Genomic DNA, 20,744 nt, shown 5'->3' with positions numbered 1-20,744 from the left:
GTGGTGTCATTCGTCGATTAATGTTACAGTGTCTATATGGTGAATGGTGCTAGCAGTTTGTCAGTTAGATGTGCTACTTTCCAAAAACAAAAACACGGAAAGTTGTGGTAAGATAGTTGGGAAGCAGTGACACATTTCTTGTAACAATTCTCATGTGACACAAAAACATTGCACAAAAACAGTAATATTGAAGCAATAGGGAAAGGGGAAGGAGTTATTCCGGCAGAGATGGCAAAAGTACTCACTTCCCGCACACAAGCAGAAGTACAGATAATTGTGTTAAAAAAAACTCTGATTAAAATAGAAATACTGATTTATCTTCTTTACTCAAGTCAAAGTAGCAATCTACAGGCTTGGAAATGTACTTAAAGTATAAAAGTAAAAGTAGCCTTGCGAACAACAAAGCTACCTGGACCAGACAGATGTTACTAGACAGCACGCTGAGAAACTACAGTGGACATGGAAAAAGGGTCTTTATGCCATTGGCTACATTTAGTAAAAGTAAAAAGTCGCCAAAAAAATAAATAGTAAAGTAAAGAAAAAATATCTGAAAAATCTACTTGAGTACAGTAACAAAGTATTTGTACTTCGTTACTTCCCATCTCTTTATTCCGGAACTACTTGTAAGCTACTGGTAAATGGCAGTTAGCTTTAATTTGTTCCTTGTTCCTTGTTAATGACTCCATATACCTTATTGTAAAGTGTTACCGACCAAAGCTTCATGTCAGCGGAAGGGAGTGTCAGTCGCTGGGTGTGAGGGTAGGAGGATTATGGGATTGGATCCCTTCAAAGAGTCAGCCTCCAGTCAAGGGAAAAACAGCCTCTTTGATTTTAACAGGAGCAATATATTCATGAGTTTGGCCTTGAAAGTACACGGAGACTAGTGTAAAGGGCCACATGCAAAACATGTGTTTTAATAGGGCATGATGACTTGGTACATTTAAAGAGACTTACCCCTTAAGAAGCTGTAATTAAAAAAGGAGCGATGGCTGTATGAATAAAGGACTCTCTCACAGAGTGTGCATGGGGGTTGTTTTTGTAAGCACTCAGTTTGCGCTAACAACTGGAGGCGGCTTCTTGTCTGCTAAGACATCTAAAGATTTTATCTGTGTCTCAAAATCATCAAAGATATCAAGAAAGACGAAAGGGCAAGAAGTAACCTACTATCTGTGAATCTTTGTGCCACATTGGCGGTATTTATAGCGTATATGTTTGGCATTTGAATAGCCAATTCAGGTCACACTAGATTGCTGTACTATTGGTGGAGGCAGACGCAGCCTTTTAAATAACACGCTGAGCCGTGAGTATTTCATTGTTGTCTCATCAGCCCGATGCTCCTCTTAGTATGTCTCCAACTCAGCTAAAAAGTAGCTTTATGTCAGCAATAACAATGGAGGTATTGTATTTATAAATGCCATGTCAGATTTAGCTAGTTACATACATAAAGTCCTATTTTTTTTTTTTTTTTTGAGAATATATTTGGAGGTCATAACCCAAACGTATCTCCTTTTTCTGCAATAATGATTAGCCTGTCATTGACAGAAGATACGGTTTTACAGATTTACAGGGTTGGGAGATGATTTGTATTTTTGCCTGCTGCAGTGAGAGTGTACACGTTATCCAAAAGTGACTTGAGTCTGCAAGCCGGTTGACTGATGAGAATGATAAATGCAAAGGTTTGTGGTCTGTCGGCAAAAGATAGTCCATCGCATCTCTTTTATGTAGCTAGGCAGCATGTGTTCACATATAGCATACATAATATACATCAGCAGTCACGCATGGACAGGAAATGTAGATGGGTGCAAATGAATTCTGTACCGGAACACGAAAAACATTGTTAGTGCACACAATAGGAAAATGTCAGCCAAAATTAAACCGTAATACCTCCAGTCTTTTTCTCATATTGTGCATCTGCTAACCTGTGTCTAAAACCATCTTTGTGATGGTATAATCCATCCTCCACAGCAGTGACTTACAGTAAGGGCTCAAAATAAGGCATTGCACCATCCCTCCAAACCTCCCCCAACCAATTTTTCTCCGTCCTTTCATTCCTCTCACCCCTCAATCTCCCTCTGTCCCCCTCCCCATTTCTGATCTGCTGTGTTTCAGTACCAGAGGTCACAAGCTTTGGACAGAGCAAGGCCCCAGCCAGGCCAATGTGCTGACTGAGGGGATATGGGGCTTGACTTTGGGCAGTGTGAAAGATCCATGCCTGCCTTGTTTGTCTGTCTGTCGGTCTCACTGGCCACACTATAACAAGATTGGAGAACTCTGTAAGGCGGATTTACTGGAGCACAACTCCCCCTAGGGCCTTTTCATGGAAATGGCTTCCTCCATATTTCATCATAGCCTCTTAATCTCTCTTTGTCAAATGTGTCTGTCTTTGCTCTCACTCTGTCTCTCTCTCCCTCTCTCTCTGTCTCTCTCTCTCTCTATCTCTCTCTCTCTCTCTCTCTCTCTCTCCCTCTCATACTCTCTCTTACCTCTGGTGTTAACTTCAGATTTCTTTTGTTAATTATGATATGCTTTGTTTCTTTCTTTTTTGTGGTTAAAGATTGAACCTCACCACAAGTGAAAGCATGAAGCTTAGCCAAACAGAGCTGAGAAAAGCAGACACAATGATAGAGAAGGAGGGATGAAGGACATGGCCTGGGATATGGTTCCAGCTATCCTATCACAAGTTGTCTCTACATTTATCTCTGCCTCAAGATGACCATGTTTATTTGAATGGCCTTTCCCATGTCCTTATAAAATCTCATAAAGACATGCAAATGCATGCACAGCACTGTAACCAGAAATGTAATTTCAGTTTTTTTCTGTCTAGGTCACCTTACGGCAAATTCAAATCCAAGGTCATAAACCCAAACTTGACTGACCAAACACTTTTTCATACATTGTGTGCATAGCTGCCACAATAATGAATTCTGTTGTGTCACATAGTTGATGTTGACACAAATGATGAGGTCTTGCAGTCCAACCATTCCAGCTGTGCACACGGTAAATGAGGCCAATCCAAATGCAAACGCACATCAAAGCAAGCTTATTTTGGGAACACTGTGTCATCCATTCCACAGCACAAAAAACCCTCTGCAAGACCATAAATCAGGAGGAAAGTGGGGAGGAGCCACTGTATACCAACAAATACCCATTTTGATTGTCTGCCAACTCTTTTTTGAAAGACCTAACCTATAATTTTCTTTTTGTCACAGATACAGCCCATTTTGCTATTTTCTATAATGACACTTAAATCCTCATTGTTGGGCAACGAAGCACTTTTCTGACACCAGACCCCATCATTGATTGGAGGTCAATTTTAAGTCGGCGCGTGGAAAGTCTAGTATTCTGTGTGGAAAAAGATTGCAATGGCCCGCTTTCAGCAGTCACCCTGGCCCTATCTATCTTTTAGGTAAACCTACAGTTGAAGCGGTGGGCAGCTAAGTAGGATATGGGAGGTGAGAAAAGAAGCAGGGAGCTCTTATCAGGCCTGCTACACAGTGCTGGGTTCAGCCCGGGGCTGCTGATGGGTTTAGCAGAGGTTACCCTGAGGAGCTGAGGGGAGAGACAGTGGGCAAAGGACTCACCGCAGACCCCTATACCACCATCAAGTATTAATGTGCCCCATTAGGTCCAACCAATTGCACGCCCACACAAACACACACAAACACACACATACACACACACACACGGTCTGACCTATCTCCCTCTTGAATATTCCTTTCACTGCAAAGCTCTCTTGCTCTCTCTCTCTTTCTTCTGACGTCCAAAATAAAATTGGTGGGGAGCCCACAAGATGAATGACCATGCAAATGCTGCATTAAAAAGTCATAAATGGGGATACCTTCAGGGTTGTGGAGGAGGGGTGGCCCTTATTTTTCTGCTGATTAATGACTTGAACTGAGCAGGAGGTCCAAAAGAGCAGAAGGACCTCAGAAAGGTGTCCTGTCACTCCTAGGCTGCCAAATGCTCACGCAAACATTCAACCGGGAGGTGTCCTCTTTCTGTCGAACTGGTGAATACCAATTGTAAACCTTAAACTTGAGTGACAGTGAGTAGCCTGGAGCTCAGGCATATAGTTGAAGACTCAAAATGTAGAGACGGAGCTTAAACAAAACGTGGAGAACTGCATATCCGACTGAAGCTCCTTTTGAATAAGTGGTTTGTGTGAGGCTACTCCTCTGTGTCCTGCGTCAGCACTGACTCATTGGTTTCACAGCACACGGCTGACATTTTCATTGGCCCAGAGATCACTTATGGGAAAGGGTGTTGGCTCCTGTAAGGGTGGACCAGTAAACTTGTGGACAGGCGCCCAGTGAGTGCTCATGCATTTGGCCTCCTGTGGAACATTTGACTGCATGCAATTGTGTCTGTTGAGAACAAAGGAATTCTTTCAAAGGGCTCTGGGTTGAATTACTCCACCGCAGACACAACACCTATGAATGTACATAGTTTTTTCTCTAAATGCGTGTCCCGCACCACATTGTTTATTTATTCTGTGCAAACAGGAGGAAATATTGAACCTCTGAGCTATTAAGCAGCATAATAAAAAGTTGATGTAAGAATATTTTCACAACTTGTACATTCCTACATGATTCCAAATGAGAGACTGCTCGCTAGATAACTTTATTTTAAGTGCTCTTAATCCCCAGAAGCTATTGGCTCGTTGGGTATTTCAATTGAAGGCAGGTAGTTAAGTTAAATGTTGTAGAGACAAAAATATCTGTCACATTTGTGTGTGTAAGCTCAATGGTGCTCTGCAGTATCGTACAGTCTTACTACCAGGTGGAGGGAGTTGAATTTCTCCACAGTTTCTGGACACAAAAACACACACACACACACACACACACACACACAGACACACTTAGCTTCCAGCAATCCCCTTTGACGCCTCTGGCTAATTCCACTCAAGCCCCAAGGCTGTCCAGCATCCTCCAATAAATTAGCCTCGCTGCTCCCCCATGGAGACACAGCCACTGACAGTCTGGCCGGAGCCCAAAATCACTGTCTTGTGCACACAATCATCGTTATTGCTACTTTCTACTGCAAGTTCTTCCCTGAGGGGGTTGTGGGATATTTTGGAATATGTGTTACTATGATTGCATGTTCCATTTGATTCTGTCAAATCTGTTAGTCTACTTTGTCACATGTAATAATAGGAATGTGACTAAGACTAGTTTGGTAAATTTTAGTACGTCAACACTCAATATGTATGTCTTCAGTTTTACACCAGACCTGTCCATGTGCAGGCAGCGTAGCTCCTCAGTAGTTAAAAGCTTTCCTTCACACACCACAATTCCCCACAGCTCTGGCTGTGAGAATGTGCTCTTTGATTGCCCTTGTCAAAAAGGGTTAACAAAAAAGATCATCTTTATACTCCTCTCTGAGCTCCTATGGCAAACTCTCTTTCCTGTAAAAAAAATAATAATAATAATAAAAAAAGAAGAAGAATTCTCCCTTTTTAGTGTCCGGGGATGACGTATCTCAGCATCAGTCAGAGAGTGATTGGCATTCTGGGTCATATTCTTGTCTTGTTGCGGCTTCTGTATCAATTTCCTCTAACGGCGTGGTTTTGCGTTGTATCTGCAGCATCTGCCTCTTGTCTCAAGTTAGGATTTAGCAAGTGTCACCAGCTGACATCTCCCCCTATCCTCTACCTCCTCCTCTTCCTCAGTTCTATTCAGCCTGTTGTCAGTGGGTGCCCAGACGGAGATGAAGAAGGTTGTCGGGGACAATGCCACCTTACCATGCCACCACCAGTTCCCGTCGTCCAACTCTCTTGACATAGAGTGGCTACTGCAGAAACCAAACTCCAGACAAAAAGTGGTGAGATAAGATGCTCTTTTCTATGTGCTTTTGTGTGTTATTAACACAATAATTGAAATCAGTCCTTTGGATGTTATAATTTCCCTGTATCATGATTTTATTGTATCTTTGTCTCATTGCAAGCTACTGCAGGGTAAAGCTTAAGCAACATCTTATACTTCTTTAACTGGTAATTGCCAACAGTCTTCAGAAGTAAAAGTACTGTAAAAGCGTTTTTCATGCTACAGGCAGAACAGAAACACATTTTTGATGGCTTTGAAGCCTAGGGTTTCTAGGTTTCTTCTTTCCTTTAGAACTTTCAAAATGGCAATGGGACCATTTGTGCTAAAACAATAGAACGCAGACCTCTGTCAACTACTGCTTTATTTTTTTAATTACCTGACATCCTGTACATCTTTCCCTCTTTCTGCGTTCCCTCTCTATCTCTTTTACACATCCACTTTTTATCTATCTTCTATCTTTCATCCATTTGAGTCATGCTGATTGATTTCCAACAGGAGCCATAATAGTTGAACATTAAGTCAGTGCCCAAAGTTACTGTGGCACTTTGACTTTTAGTGCTTTTCACAAAGGAACAATGATGTCCAGAATGTTCCCTAACTCATTTTGTATTTATAACCTTTTTTTCTACAGCATGAAAGCTACAAACCTGAAAACAACTTGAACATGATTTTCAATTGGTGTTTTTCTAATTTCTAACACTTCTAATACTTCTAAAACAGAAACCGTCTAAATTATGTCACTTTGTAGTCATGTAGCTGCTAGCTCTGTAACATAACTAACACTTACCTGAAGAACTGGTAGCTAGCTAGAAATCGCTAAATCTAGCTTAAGTTAACTAACAGAGGGAGCAGCATTACTGCAGTATTTTTCTTATAAGGCAAGGCAAGGCAGCTTTATTTGTATAGCACATTTCAGCTACAGGGCAATTCAAAGTGCTTTACAGTAAAAGATTAAAATAATAAAAGTTAGAGTGCAGTACAAGAAATTAAACATTAAAGAGCAGTTAAAAACTGTTGAAATAAAATATGAAAATAAAAGCTACATTGCAGTATAAGAAATTAAACATTGAAGAGCAGTTAAAACAGTCAAACGTATAAAAGCAGATAAAAAGAACAGACACTCAGCAGAGACTCCAGGTTGTCTAGAGATTTATTCAACAATACACAACTGAAGTGAAACGGCACATACACTCCCTTAAGCTCTAAGGTTTTTCCAAAAATGTCAGCTCATAAAATAAAGACAGTCTATGCTGCATATCTGTCACTCTAAAGTGCTCCTGCGCATTATTATATATGTTTTTACCCAATGGTTGTCAAGGCTTCACATCATGCATGAGATTAAATTACAACTTAGCATTGTTTAGCATTTGTTATCATCTCCTGTCTTTTAAATTGTTTACTTGAGTCGGTTTAAAAAATTCTTTCATTACAAGTACATGACCTATGTTATATTATTTTCTGCTCTGCTCTGAAAATGCTCCACTTACAGTGATATTTATTTGGGTTTTCTTTGATGTGTGTCCTGAAATTTAGAAACTACACAAAACATGAAATCAGTAGATGGCAGCTGATTCTAGTTGTCAGCATAACTATTCAGTTTTAAGAATAGCATCACTTGGCTGAACTAAATTTCCTTAACTTGGTTTTGTGTCTACAGCCTCTTAAGAAGTTTTTGGTATCGTGCCACTGGTTTTGAATCATTGCCTTTCTTCACCCAAATTGAACATAGTATCTGATGACAAACAGAGCGGAAAATCTCACTGGCTTTCTGTCGGAAGAAAGAAATTTCCTTTCTCTTTGGAAGTGGTTTGTTCATGCACTGATGTTTTGGTTTGCACAGAGAGTGATAAAGGAGTGTGTGGCGGGGGAAACAGAGAGGCTAGGAATGAAAGAAAGGGGAAAACAAGTGTCTTACGCTTTGATGATTCGGAGGGTGCTGCCACGTTGCGATGAATATTTAACAGGAAGATAACATTGAAGGCGCCATTAATTAAAATCAAACGTCTGAAAATTTGATTAGGAAAGAGACTGCGTCTGCAGCTGAATGAATAAATCATTCTTTTGTTCAGCTAGAGGGCCGTGTTCAGAGGGAAAGAGCATCTTGTCAACATTTAGCCTCTGCTAGCAAATGTACAGGATACATGTGTTGAGGACGCAGAGGAGCTCGACACATCTCACAAGAGTTAATCCACAAGTAAAAAACTGGCCCTTCTGGTTTTCACTGTGCTGACCTGTCAATGTAAGTATAGTCATTCAAAATACTGTAGCGACAGCGGTGGAACAGACCTGGAATGATTTTAATTTTCCAGAAAAATGTGAAACTATGAAAGTAAGCTTCTTAAAGATGAAATTCTTAACTTTCTACAAATTGTCATCTTTCTTGGGAGATACACCAGCAGCTGAGGCATTCTAATGTGTGTACATCTGAAAATAACCTTCCAAGTCAACAAAACAGTTTTACTATTTAAAAATAACTGAGCAAAGTGTTTCATCTAAAGACTCTTTATCCATTCAAAAAGCTCGGAAAGGTAGAGACATTCCACATCTGCAGACTGTATTTTTAATTTTTACTAAATAGACCACCAACTAATTTTAATTGCAAACTATGCTAACAGCTATAGGCCAACTGACTAAATTCCTCTTAAACTTCTTACACTAAATGGCACTTTCACTATTTCTCTCTATCGGTGTCATATACCGTAAGCAGAGTATACCCAGACATAACCAGAAGCACAAATACACATACACTTGTAATGTAGTTAATGTGTATTTGAGTAATACCTATCCAGAATCCATAAAGGCAGCAGAAGTGTACCCATAGGCAGATGCTTTTTAAAATAGTATGTCCCACTTAGTGTAGGTGCCAGGGCTGTGTCGCTCTGAGCCTGTAGCTGTGGCACAGTAATGCATATCTGTTTGCCTTCATTGTGTGTTTCTACGCTACGTGTTTATTTCAAAGCTGCCTTCTGTCTGTAGGTTATGCATGTGTGTTTGTAAATGGCCAGTCGTCACCTGTGATCACAGCAGGTGCCCCTGTTTCTTAGGCACTGATGCACTGTGGCACCGGCATTTAGCAGTCCCCATCTGCAGGCTCTCACTTGCCCTGAGTAATAGGCCACTCTGACAGCTGTGTTTGTTTGTGTTTGTGGATGGAGAGAGAAAGAGGCAAAGAAAGAGAAACAAGGACAGTATATAGAAATAATCCATACAAAGACTAAAACAGAACAAGAAAGAAGATGAAGGCTTTCCAGTACAGATGTTAAATGTGTGTGTGTGTGTGTGTGTGTGTGTGTGTGTGTGTGTGTGTGTGTGTGTGTGTGTGTGTGTGTGTGTGTGTGTGTGTGTGTGTGTGTGTGTGTGTGTGTGTGTGTGTGTGTGGGTGTGTGTGTGTGTGTGTGTGCGCGCGCGCACATGTAGTCTACATAAACATACATACATTAACAGTCCCGCTATTTCCTCACAGAAACACACCAATTCATATTGTAAATGTACCTTCCCATTTTGTAATTGTATTACTATTACTTGGTTTGTTTATTATTTTTCTGAAAATTACTGATGCGATGCTGCTGACTGCAATACTCAATAGCTCTTTATTGTGAATGCTATTAAGAGATTTGGAGACCCCTTTATCATGACACGGCCCAACTAGCCAACATGCTAATATATACACAAGCTATTTTTTTTATTGTGCAAGCACTACACTGACAAAAGCATAATGCACTCAAGAGTTAAGGCAGTCTATAGTGTATATGAGTAACTCTTGAGTAATATCTAATATGCAGATCTGACCAAAATCATCAGCAATCATCATCAAAATCAAATTATTTTCATTAACTGTTCAGCAGAGTTTTTTTTTAGATTTCCTGCTAAATAAAAACAGGACAAACATTTAGTAAATGTAACATTTCTTGTCTGGACACATAGTATGGGTTAATTTGTACTTTGGACAACTGCCGGGTGTGAAACGTGTTAAGTTCTTGATCTTTTTTATTGTAGCCAGAGTGCTAAAATCCCCACAACGCCACTGTTGGTATTTTAATCTTTTATCTCAGCACCAGAATAGATTTTTATTTGGTAAATTTGACAGCTCCCCTCATAGAAAAAGCATAAGAAGATAACGGCACTTTCACATAATCAGTTAAATGAACACTGGCAGGATAATGGCATTCCAGCAAATGCATTCATTTGTAAAAAAAATATTATTTCCCAAGGGGTAATTAAAAAGTGATTGTTAACAATGTTACCCATGACTGCGGATGTTCTGTTTTTCTCCACACTGTTCACCCAGTGATGTGAATATGTTTGAAGTGAACATACACCGTAATTAGAGTTATGTTACCTTGAATGTTAATGGCAAGCTACCAGTCAAACATATCAAGGGTACTGGAGTAAGTGTGTTAAATTGAAATGATTATTTGTGGGATTGGTTTCGTTAATTGGAATTGTAAACACCAAATGTTAGTTTACCAGGTCCAAGAGGAAATTGGAAAATTATGCTAAAAGAAAGAGTAAGGCACATTAAGTGGCAGTGGGATAATGGTGATATGATCAAGCTGTCATTGATGTAGAAGGAGTCATTAGGAGCTTGTCACTCAAGAGAGTCTTGTATTCACGAGAGTAGTCAGTTACAAAGTAAACAATGTTCAAATAAATCTCCAATTTTCTTCCCTTCAATACATCTAGATTATTACCTTCTTTGGGGGCCAGGTTTACACCAATGAGGCGACGGCCAACGAGGCCAGCCGTCTTTCCTTTGCTGGGGAGTACCTGGCTGGAGACGCCTCCCTGCTGATCAGTGACCTGCTGCTGACTGACTCCGGGGAATACCACTGTAAAGTCAAGACTGGGGGAAAGTACCACTGGAGCCAGGTCAACCTCATTGTGCTGGGTGAGTGTCAGACACATTGTAATAGACACACACTCAGGTTATGAAGAGACATAAACCCATTTGTACTTACATACACACTCTCTCTCTCACACACACACATACATATACACACACAGACACACAAACACACACAGACCTAATCACTGGATCATTAGCCTGGCACATTTCCTCCGTCTTGCTGAATGTCCTAATGATTCAATTTGATTCAGACAGTGTGATTTGATTTTGCTCATGCTGTTTGGGTTCGTTTGGATAGATTCGTTGATGAGGTGAGACCAGAAACATGCGACTGGGTCTGGAAGAGCATGATTGATTATCCTCTATCCTCTATGAGATCTATGAGAAACAGACAACAGACCCTGCTCTAAGTTTGAAACTGTAATGAAATTTCGTAGTTTATAATGACACTGAAAAACTGTAATAAATCTAGCTACTGTTGAGCTTCTTAGGAAGTCATGTCTTAGCTCTAGTTACTATAGAATAGCTTGTGTTGGCCTTAATAAGCCACAGCAAAGTCATCGTTGTAGATTGGATTCCTTTCTTTTCCTCTTTGTTTTCCTCATTTGCTAAATACACACATGGTAACGAATGGCTTATTTTAACAACTAGCTCAGTGGTAGTATGTGTCTTTGCCTGCAAATCTCAAATAGCTAACCAACTCTGAAGGACAGATAGCAAAAGGGGAGCGTCTGTACCACAAAAGCCATACACAAAGTCCAGTGGGATGAGCAAAGTGTTCTCAATGTCAGAAAAGTAGGCGATTTATTAAAAACATCATGGGAGATTAGTCCAACCCGCGGTTATTGGTTTTCTAATGGAACAGTCTGTTAATCCTCTTGCGCTCACTCTCCTCTCTTCCATAAAGACATTTCAGTGAGTTAGTGCGTCGTTTTTTACAAATTGCCCTCAGCTTTGTGGTGACACTTTCGATTTTGAGAGAGACGAACATTTGCATTTTTCTCTCACTCCCTACGCTAAGATAATAGCTTGGCAGCCGAGCTGGTAGCTGGCTTGGCATGGGACAGCGTGTGAGTGTATTTATTTGTGTGCACGCCAGGGTTTATGCGCGCCTCCAGTGGTTGTGTTTGTGTTTATGTGCAAGCTCGCCTGGACGCCTGAACGGTTCTTGTTACTAAGTGTGTGTGGATTTGCATGTGCAGATATTTTTGACTTAATGTGTTCGTTTGTGTCTGTGTTTTTATAGCTGTGTGGGTATGTTTTTTAGTAGGTGTGTTTGTATTTGAACATGTTTGTCTGAGGCTCAAATTGCTCTTGCAGCAGTTAGGCCTAACTGACCCTGACAAAGCTGCGAAATGCACACAAGGATGGGGACAGTATGGAGAAAAGGAGGGCTAAGCTATCTGGCTTTATGTGCCGGCAACTCTCTACATTTTAGCATTACAGAGTTACTTATAGTGCAACTTTGTTGACAAAGAGCCAAATACACAAAAGTCACACACAAAATTGATATGACAGCATAACAAAAACACAAAAGAGATGTTTAAATTTAGTCTGCCACTGATCTAAAAATACATCCCTTGTGAGGGAAAAAACTGTGTGCTATTTTCCTACTTTGATAGGTTGGCAGTGCCTCTAAGCGTGTATCTAAGAGCAGCTGCACAGGGCTGAGCAGGCACCAGCTATGCTCTACTGTGCCTCTGGCTACTGGACTATGACCAAAACCTTTGACCTGTGGAGAACATATTACCACATGCGCCCACAGCAAGCTTTGGGGTCACATTGATCCATGGGACTATTTTTTTCTCTGCGTGTGTCACCAGCTCAGAGAAATGACGATGTGATGTTCGATTCACCAAGTTGTAAATGACATCCGGTAGTGGCTATAGATACCCACAGTCTGATGAAGTTTTTAACATTTTAACTTTGTGCAACTTAACAAGCCAGTTGTAATCGTATTATCTTCCTTTTATGTTTTTGCTCTTATACTAACATGATGTTTTATTTTGAGGTGATGCATTGGTTTTGGACTGTTTCACATTATGTCTTTATGACTGTCTTCACATTATGGAATAACTCATGCTTCAGCACTTATTTTTATATAAAGAGAAAATACACTGTAAAACTATATTTCAGCTCATTTTAGAGCTAGAATAATATAATCAACCTAACTATCAATAATGAATGGAAGATGGATTTTATGAACTTCATTTGAAACTGCACATATTAGTGACACAGCACATGTAAGACCCTTGCAATATCTAATGCCTTAACTTTGTTTACGTTTTCTATTAACCTTGCTCAATTATTAGCAAAAGTTAACAAACATTGCTTGTATGTTGCCCTTTTGTATTTAAATGTTTTTGATTCCCACGCGTTCTTACAGTCAAACCTTCCAAGCCAAGGTGCTGGATGGATGGCAAACTCCTGGAGGGCAGTGATGTCAAGCTGAGCTGCAAGTCCAGCGATGGTTCTGACCCCATCAACTACAAGTGGGAGCGAGTACTGGACAAAGGCAAGAGTCTGGGCAAATTGCCAAACTTGGCACTGATAGGTAAGGAAAATATACACTGATGTGCTGATTCATCATTCAAACCCTTTGCAGGGGAACGCTACGAAGATTCATTTTTATATTAGTGATTTTTATAGACTGCATTTATCCAAGGAGGTGTTTTGCTGAGTACGCCGCCTCACATTGACACCTAAATCTATACAATGCCTGTCTCCTGGTAGCTCTCTGCGTTGATTCACTAGATCATTAACAGTCACAATACTTTACTAAAGGGTACTCAGACGGGCTCAGATTGTTGCAATTAAGCCACTGATTCTGCATGGATTCTTGTCTTATAGACCAGTGCCAGTAGTTACATTTTCAGACACAGACCGCATTATGCATACTACTTCTTTTTTTCTTCCCGGAAATCAAACAGAGCACAGCCCTGTGATTTCTTGTTCTATTCTGTTGGGATGAGTTATATAAACACGGGAATCCAGGCTGATATTGTCATTTGATAAAGACGTCTTTGACATTGGAATGTCAGTCTGACTCAAGTGACTTATACCTGCATGTATGAAGTCAGTGTAAACTGAGTGTTTTTTGGAATTGGGTGTAAAGTGGAGGAAATCAAATGTAATACACAGAACTGGTCTGGCAGCTCCCACTCTGTACCAAAGAAAACATTTGTCCTGAGGCACACTTCAATCACATGGTGTGGATTCCGGCGTTCCTCTTAGATGATAACCAGGCATATCCGCCTCAGAATAGTACTAGAGACAGTTTATAGAAGAAAAGCTAGTAGTAGGGCAATTCTCCGTACTATGTATTCTCTAAACCGTCAACTGCTACCCTCTCAACCTCACTTTCCCCTATAGTGTTCAACTGGCATCCATGATGGCACGTGCCCAGACAAAAACCTTAAAATTAATGACCTCCACCAAACAACACCTGTTCAGTATAATTAGTTTTCATTGGATGATAACACACAGAGTCAGCAGCCATTATTTATGGGTCTGGTGAAAGGTAATATCACATGGTTGTAATTGGCAGGAATGACTAAATATCCCATGGGGCTGTGGGACTCCATATCACTCTCAGACACGTTCCTGCTACTCTCGTTAAGTCCTCCTCAGTGTGATGGGCTTCAATCTAAAAGACACACTCCATCAATGCCTATGTCTCTCCACTTCCTGCTTCTTCCCTCTCTCTCTCTCTCTCTCTCTCCCTCTCTCTCTTTCTCTCTCTCTCTCTCTCTTTCTCTCTCTCTCTCTCTCTCTCTCTCCCTCTTTCTTGTTCAAACCATAAAATATATTTCAGTTGTCTCTAAAGTCCTGCAAAAGTAATTGAAATTGCGGATAAACATGCAGGAATGTGAAACAATATACAGCAGACACTTGTACAATAATTGTTAATTATTTTAATTTCCCAGATCTCAAGAACCCAGAGCTTGTGACCCTGAGGAATCTCACCATGGACAGCACAGGAGTCTACAGATGCACAGCAAGCAATGACGTGGGAGAGGAAAACTGTACCATTGAGGTCACAATGCAACGTGAGTTTTGGGAGGAAAGGGAGAGTTGACCTCGCAGAATTAACCTCACACCAAACTGCCACACTGATTGATGGTTATTGTTTCAAACTACAGCTGGAAATACATTTACCCCCCCCCCCCCCCCCCACACACACACACACACACACACATTTATAGATGGAGACACTGGAGGGGTTGTAATTTGATGGAAGCAATAGAACACTAGAAACACACAAACAAACACACACAAACACGCACACACACACACACACACACACACACACACACACAAACACACACACACACACACACACTATAGGGACTGCGCTGAACTTAAACTGTTGGCCATGGGTCACCACCTATACTCCAACAGTTATGTTTCACTGTCACATTAATAAATTTCCTGAGAGGGGCCATGTGTAGAGAAAATGACACTTATAGTCAGCTCAGCAGAAAGTCCTGGTGTTAAATTGAATTTGGGCCCTGTGGCACAAATATTTTGAGGTATTTCCAATAAATGAGCATGGATCATGAGTATTTGTGAATGATGAATAATACCTGAAAATATCTCTTTCCCCCATCATTCATCACTCTCTTCTCCATTCACAGATGTGAGGGATATAGGCATGGTAGCAGGTGCAGTCGTGGGAATATCCCTTGGTGTCCTTATTGTCATATTAATCATCTGGCTTGTCTTCCGGAAGAAAGAGAAAAAGAAGTATGAGGAGGAGGAGACTCCAAATGAGATCAGGTTTAAGCATCCTTTTCTTTCTTCTATGATTGGTTCACTCTTTTGCAATTTTATATTATTTTGCTAGTTAAAATGCATGTTACAAGGTTAAAATTGTGAGAATGTGTGGGACAGACGCTTGTTTGGTGTAATGAAACAGGAAAAAGATACCTTGCAACAATACAATTTTAGCCTACCTCAGTGCTCAGCCACCTGGGGCGGTGCACCTGGAGATTCTGCAGCATCAGTACTTCCTATGGGTATGATCTCAAGCTTAAAACACATAATGTGCAAAGTTAGCAGGTGGGCCCTGAAAAACCAATGCCAACAAATGGAATACGTATTGTTACAATTAACTTAAAATGAAGATGTTTTTTAATTTTATACAGGTCATTGCCCTCATAAGGGAAACTAGACTAAAATAGATTTCCCAGAGTTAAAGTTTTGAGTTTCAAGTATCATATATTTATAACAAACATTGGATCTCAGTTTGAACTCAGTTTGAGAACTACATATGAATCTTTAGGAAAAAATAAGGATTTAATAGATGTGCACAATAATTCAAATAATGTGCCAAGCCTATACATACAATAACTGTAAAGATCTGTTGTTTCATGCAACATTGTTTTCTGACTCTGCTTCGCAATTACTAATAAGCACCTGTTCAACTGAAACCTTTCCAAACCACAGCTACAGTGGGCGAGTCAAATACTGACACGGCAACAGCTCCTGTTTGCTTGGATATGTTTGCTGTCTACCGTTCTGCCTGCCTATATTTGCTTGCATGTGTGCCCAAAAATAAAAACATTACCCATATGTGTGTGTGTGTGTGTGTGTGTGTGTGTGTGTGTGTGTGTGTGTGTGTGTGTGTGTGTGTGTGTGTGTGTGTGTGTGTGTGTGTGTGTGTGGTTGTGTGTTTGTGTGTGTGTGTGTGTGTGTGTGTGTCTGATCTATTTTAAGAAGGACAGTTGCTATGAAATGAATGGACATTTGTCATCATTGTTTGCTGTGTGTGTGTTTCTAACCACAGGGAGGACGCGGAGGCTCCCAAAGCCAAGCTAGTGAAGCCCAACTCCCTCTCCTCGTCCCGCTCCGGCAGCTCACGCTCCGGTGCCTCCTCCACCCAGTCCATGGTGCACAACAGTGCCCTACGTGGTCACCGCCCTCGCCCACCTGCTGTAGCAGCTGTCAAGGAAAATGGACAGCCTCCAGGCTTCCCCCAGTCCCCTCCAGCCTACACTTCAGTGGTGCCCAAGACCCCCGAGCCCCCTGCCACTCCCAAATACAACTCCAGGAACATGTCTGGGCCCACACCCCCAACCCTCATGGTCCCGGCCCAGACCAAGGCCTTTCAGACTGTGTAGGACTGAAAGCCAACCACTTCATGCAACCATGTGAGACTCCATCCCAGCCCAAGCCCCTAGCCCCCTTCCCAAAGACTAAGACTCTTCCATAGACAAAGAAATGCAACTAGTTTAAAGGATGTAATTAAAAGAATCCATACTATAAGTCCAAAAGTACTTTTAATGAATGCAAACTTAAAAAGGGAAAATAAGACGTTTGCCCCCTACTGAATTACATTAAACAACAAAACTAAAAGCAAGACCTGAGATGCAACACTGTTCATGTCTCATGGCTGAAGGCAGAACTTATTTTCTGAGTTCTGTCTTTTGGCTTTGTAAGGCACAAGAAAGTATTGTGTGCAGCCAGGGGGAATGTGCCCCCTGTAGTAGTAGAGCTTTTATTTATTTATCAAATCAAAGGGTGAGGCATGCAGTAGAGAAAAAAAGGAACACAGTGAAAGCTGGATGATGAAGTAGATCCAAGACAGATACCAATGGAGTTATACAGCTGTTGAGTTTTGGTTGTCGAAAAATATGAGATGCATTACAAGCAGGGTGGAAACAAGGAGGAAGAAAGTGCAAGAGTGGAAGAGAGCTACTGATTTTTTTTTTACCCTGGGAGGAGGGGGGGGGCGTGGGGTGAGTCTCTGATTCATGTCACCCTGCACCTCTGACTTGCTGTCTCCAGCACCTGCTCTGGAACCACAAACCCCTTTTCCTCCCAAGGGCTGGGCCTGTTGTGCCCATCCATGTGAAAAGACACAGTGTGCGGCGTGTGCATCATCTGCCTCAGTGCTCTCGGTCTTTTCGTGCTCCCATAATGAACCCATGAGAAACCACAGCATTCCTGAGACTGACTCAGCTGGCTCACACACAGCTCATCTGCTTTACCAATCAACAGGGGAAACTTCAGGTGCAAGGATGTAGCATTGACAGTCAAATCAGATCAATGGAGTCGATACCCCCTTCTACATCTTGTCTACAGATATCCTTTTTCTGGTACTGAATATCTTTCCTGAATAATTAAATAGTATGTATTAGGCCTATAGCAAGTAAAATACTTTAAATATAGGGGATAATAATCTATTAGACCAGCTGGACTTGTTTTTATTTTATTGTTTTTCTGTTTTCCTGTGTTTCTTCTCTCTGAACAGGTTGTAACGGGTGACAGACAGCTATATGTCCATTCATCCATTTTAAGAAGTGCCACCAATCCCTAGGATGGGTTATTATTTGTTTGCTTTTTTACTCTTTTGTTTACCTGCTACATTTCTGAACCAAAACCAAAATCTGTCACCATGAATGTGTGATGTACAAAGATGGTGGATCCCATTATTTTCTGCTCCCTATAGGTACGGAATCAATATTCAAGCTAAGGCACAAAGAATTGACTTTGACGTTCAATTTTACAATTCCTATGTCTGAATGAAGGGAGCGAAGAGTATGGTTCTAGAGACTTCAATTGTACAGGCTGTGTATGGTATCATTGTCAGTACTCTCCCTGGATCCATAACAATGGAGTGGCACTTGATTGCTGTCTCGCTGAATCACCAGGGCCTGCTTGGTTATTGGTCGGGCTGAGCCAATTTTCTTTTCGTTGTATCCTCAGACAGGCCATGTGCAGTTTGATTGAAAGTATCTGAAAAAGGGGGAAAGTAGCCTATCTAGTGTGCCTTTGCAATCCCTCTTCTCTTCTGGTTTCTTTCTGTGTTCTTATCTTCAGCACGCCAGTGGTTAAGTCTCTGTTCACATCCAGCTTTGAGGGTCAACAGTAGCAAATACTGAGAGATACAACTTCACAAAATGTGCCCTAGTAATAACAGATGCAGCCTAGGGAGCACCAAACAGAGTTAATTATCTATGGTGAGAAAGCAATCCCATGCCATGGGACAATGTACTGTACATTCTGTAATCAGTCTTGTTTTATATTGTACATACAGATAAATATACGCACATGATGTCATTTAATTTAGAAATTAAGGGTATGTGAGGGGAGATATACCCCTTACAAAAAAGTCAAATGGGAAACCCCAAAGTGAATTTAAAATGTGTGGTTTTGTGCACACATGTTGTGTGAACCAGTTAAACCCCGAGGTCTTATGTCACCTTTTGACATTTTTTATATTTCAAGTGTAGAAAAAAATACTACTGGCCAGATTCTCATGTGATGTTGAATGGATTTTATTGATCTCCCCCCACCCCACCCCCGGGGATTCTTCATATTTTTTGTGACCTCATGACATTTCCTGAGGCACCACCAGTGGGTCAAAATTTCTTCTTCACCAGAAATTGGGCATTGATCTTGAATAGTATCTGCCAGGAGTATTTATAGTCAACACATAATAAATATTTTGGTGAACCCTAACCTTTATTCTGACGTGCCATCCATATCAAAATGACCTTTTGTGGAGCTGTTTATACTGTAAACAGCCCCACAAAAGTTTATACTGGAAATAAGCTGATTTTATTTGTTTTTATGACTCTCAGGACAAACTAAACAATATAAGGTCCACTACTGTTTCCCAGAAGAGATATTTATCAGGAAAATACTTTAATAGTATAGCTAGTATTGAATATTACTATTCTCTCTGGGCCAGTAGCAGGTAGATGCTAAAATGTAGTACCTAAAGGTAACTGGCATGTTAACGCAGGGATACTGGCGTCAACACACATACAGATATTTGAACCCTCCTACAACGGCACATTGTAGTGAATAAATATAATCCCAAAGGCAGAAATAAACTAAGTAAAAATAATTCTACATGAAGACGTGACTTCTGAATACCTTATGAATACCAGGATGTAATCCTGTCATTTAAAACTAGTAGTTAAACTAGTATTGCTAGCTAGCTAGCTCCTAACTGAAGTGTTGACTCTTGTGAGGTTCACCAGTTTTCATTGTTTGGTGACTCGTTCAGTTACTACATTCTAGCACTTTTCCCAGTAGCTTCAGTAGCCCGCTAGATTTAATTTGGTTTCACTTCAAAATCTAAAGCTTTAGACTGAAGTAAAACCTTTCACACAAGATGACGTTGTTCAACCTCAAAAGTTCTGAAACCCAACATCTGCGTGAGAAGCACATGTGGTTTGACTTCACATGCGGGATTTCACATGCGACTTAACTGTAAAGGAAGCTGGAAAAAAAATGCCTTTTATATTTAACTAAAGACAGCAGTTCATATTTAAACAGGGATGCTACTGTGTGTGTGCGTGTGTGTGTGTGTGTCTGTGTGTGCGTGCTTGCATGCATGCATGCATGCATGTTTGTGAATGTGTGTGTGTGTCTGTGTGGGTGTGTGCATGTAAACTCAGTATAAGCCCTTGGGCCACACCCACATATTCTCATGTTATCCATTTAATGAGAGAGAAGGATCCAGTCAGGCAAAGTAACCTCTATCCAAATTGATATGACTGCAGACTGGCTGTGTTTATTTTAGTTTTCACTGACTTCTATGCCTATTAACCTTGGCTTCACAGGCAGTAGTCATGTTTTTTTGTGGGGGTGGTGTCTCGAGACAAAGCACGTCCATAATTCATAATATTGTCAGCTCTGGAGGCCACTTGTATGCTGTCTCCGTGCTCTTGCTGTTTCTTAACATAGAATGCACTCAGCCCTGGGTGTACCGATGGCATCTAAAGGCGGACACACACACAGACACACACACACACACACACACACACACACACATACACAAACACATACACATACACAGACACACACTTAATACAAAGCAGGTCACAGATGTACATACACACACACAAACAGGTACATGTGGCACATTCAGGTCCGCACAGAAACAAGGGTGTGTGCCTCATTCACATTCACAGTTGCATGAATTTGCTCACACACACACACACACACACAGGCACGAGGTTTGCACAAACAGAAGCTCAAACACCAGTCCTTTTTATTTTTGCTCCTTCAGAATCAATTTGATGGATCGAATGTCTGAAGGTTTTACAATTTACTGATCG

General features: G+C 40.9%; 1 protein-coding gene across 1 annotated transcript in view; it reads left to right on the top strand.

Annotated features, from left to right (window-relative positions):
* clmpb (CXADR like membrane protein b) overlaps nt 1–20,465 on the top strand; it is a 60,193-nt gene extending 39,728 nt beyond the window's left edge. The window contains exons 2-7 of the mRNA XM_034867360.1: nt 5,669–5,820; nt 10,506–10,710; nt 13,055–13,222; nt 14,595–14,717; nt 15,306–15,447; nt 16,457–20,465. Of these exons, the coding sequence (XP_034723251.1) occupies nt 5,669–5,820; nt 10,506–10,710; nt 13,055–13,222; nt 14,595–14,717; nt 15,306–15,447; nt 16,457–16,790 (1,124 nt within the window). The 3' untranslated portion in view covers nt 16,791–20,465. The remainder of the gene's footprint in view (nt 1–5,668; nt 5,821–10,505; nt 10,711–13,054; nt 13,223–14,594; nt 14,718–15,305; nt 15,448–16,456) is intronic.
* Nucleotides 20,466–20,744: the final 279 nt, after the last annotated feature.

The sequence above is a fragment of the Etheostoma cragini genome, chromosome 3 (genome assembly GCF_013103735.1).
Source record: "Etheostoma cragini isolate CJK2018 chromosome 3, CSU_Ecrag_1.0, whole genome shotgun sequence".
NCBI classification, from domain to species: Eukaryota; Metazoa; Chordata; class Actinopteri; order Perciformes; family Percidae; genus Etheostoma; species Etheostoma cragini.
Note: the sequence above shows the minus strand (reverse complement) of the source record. Positions and strands in the feature narration are given on the sequence as shown.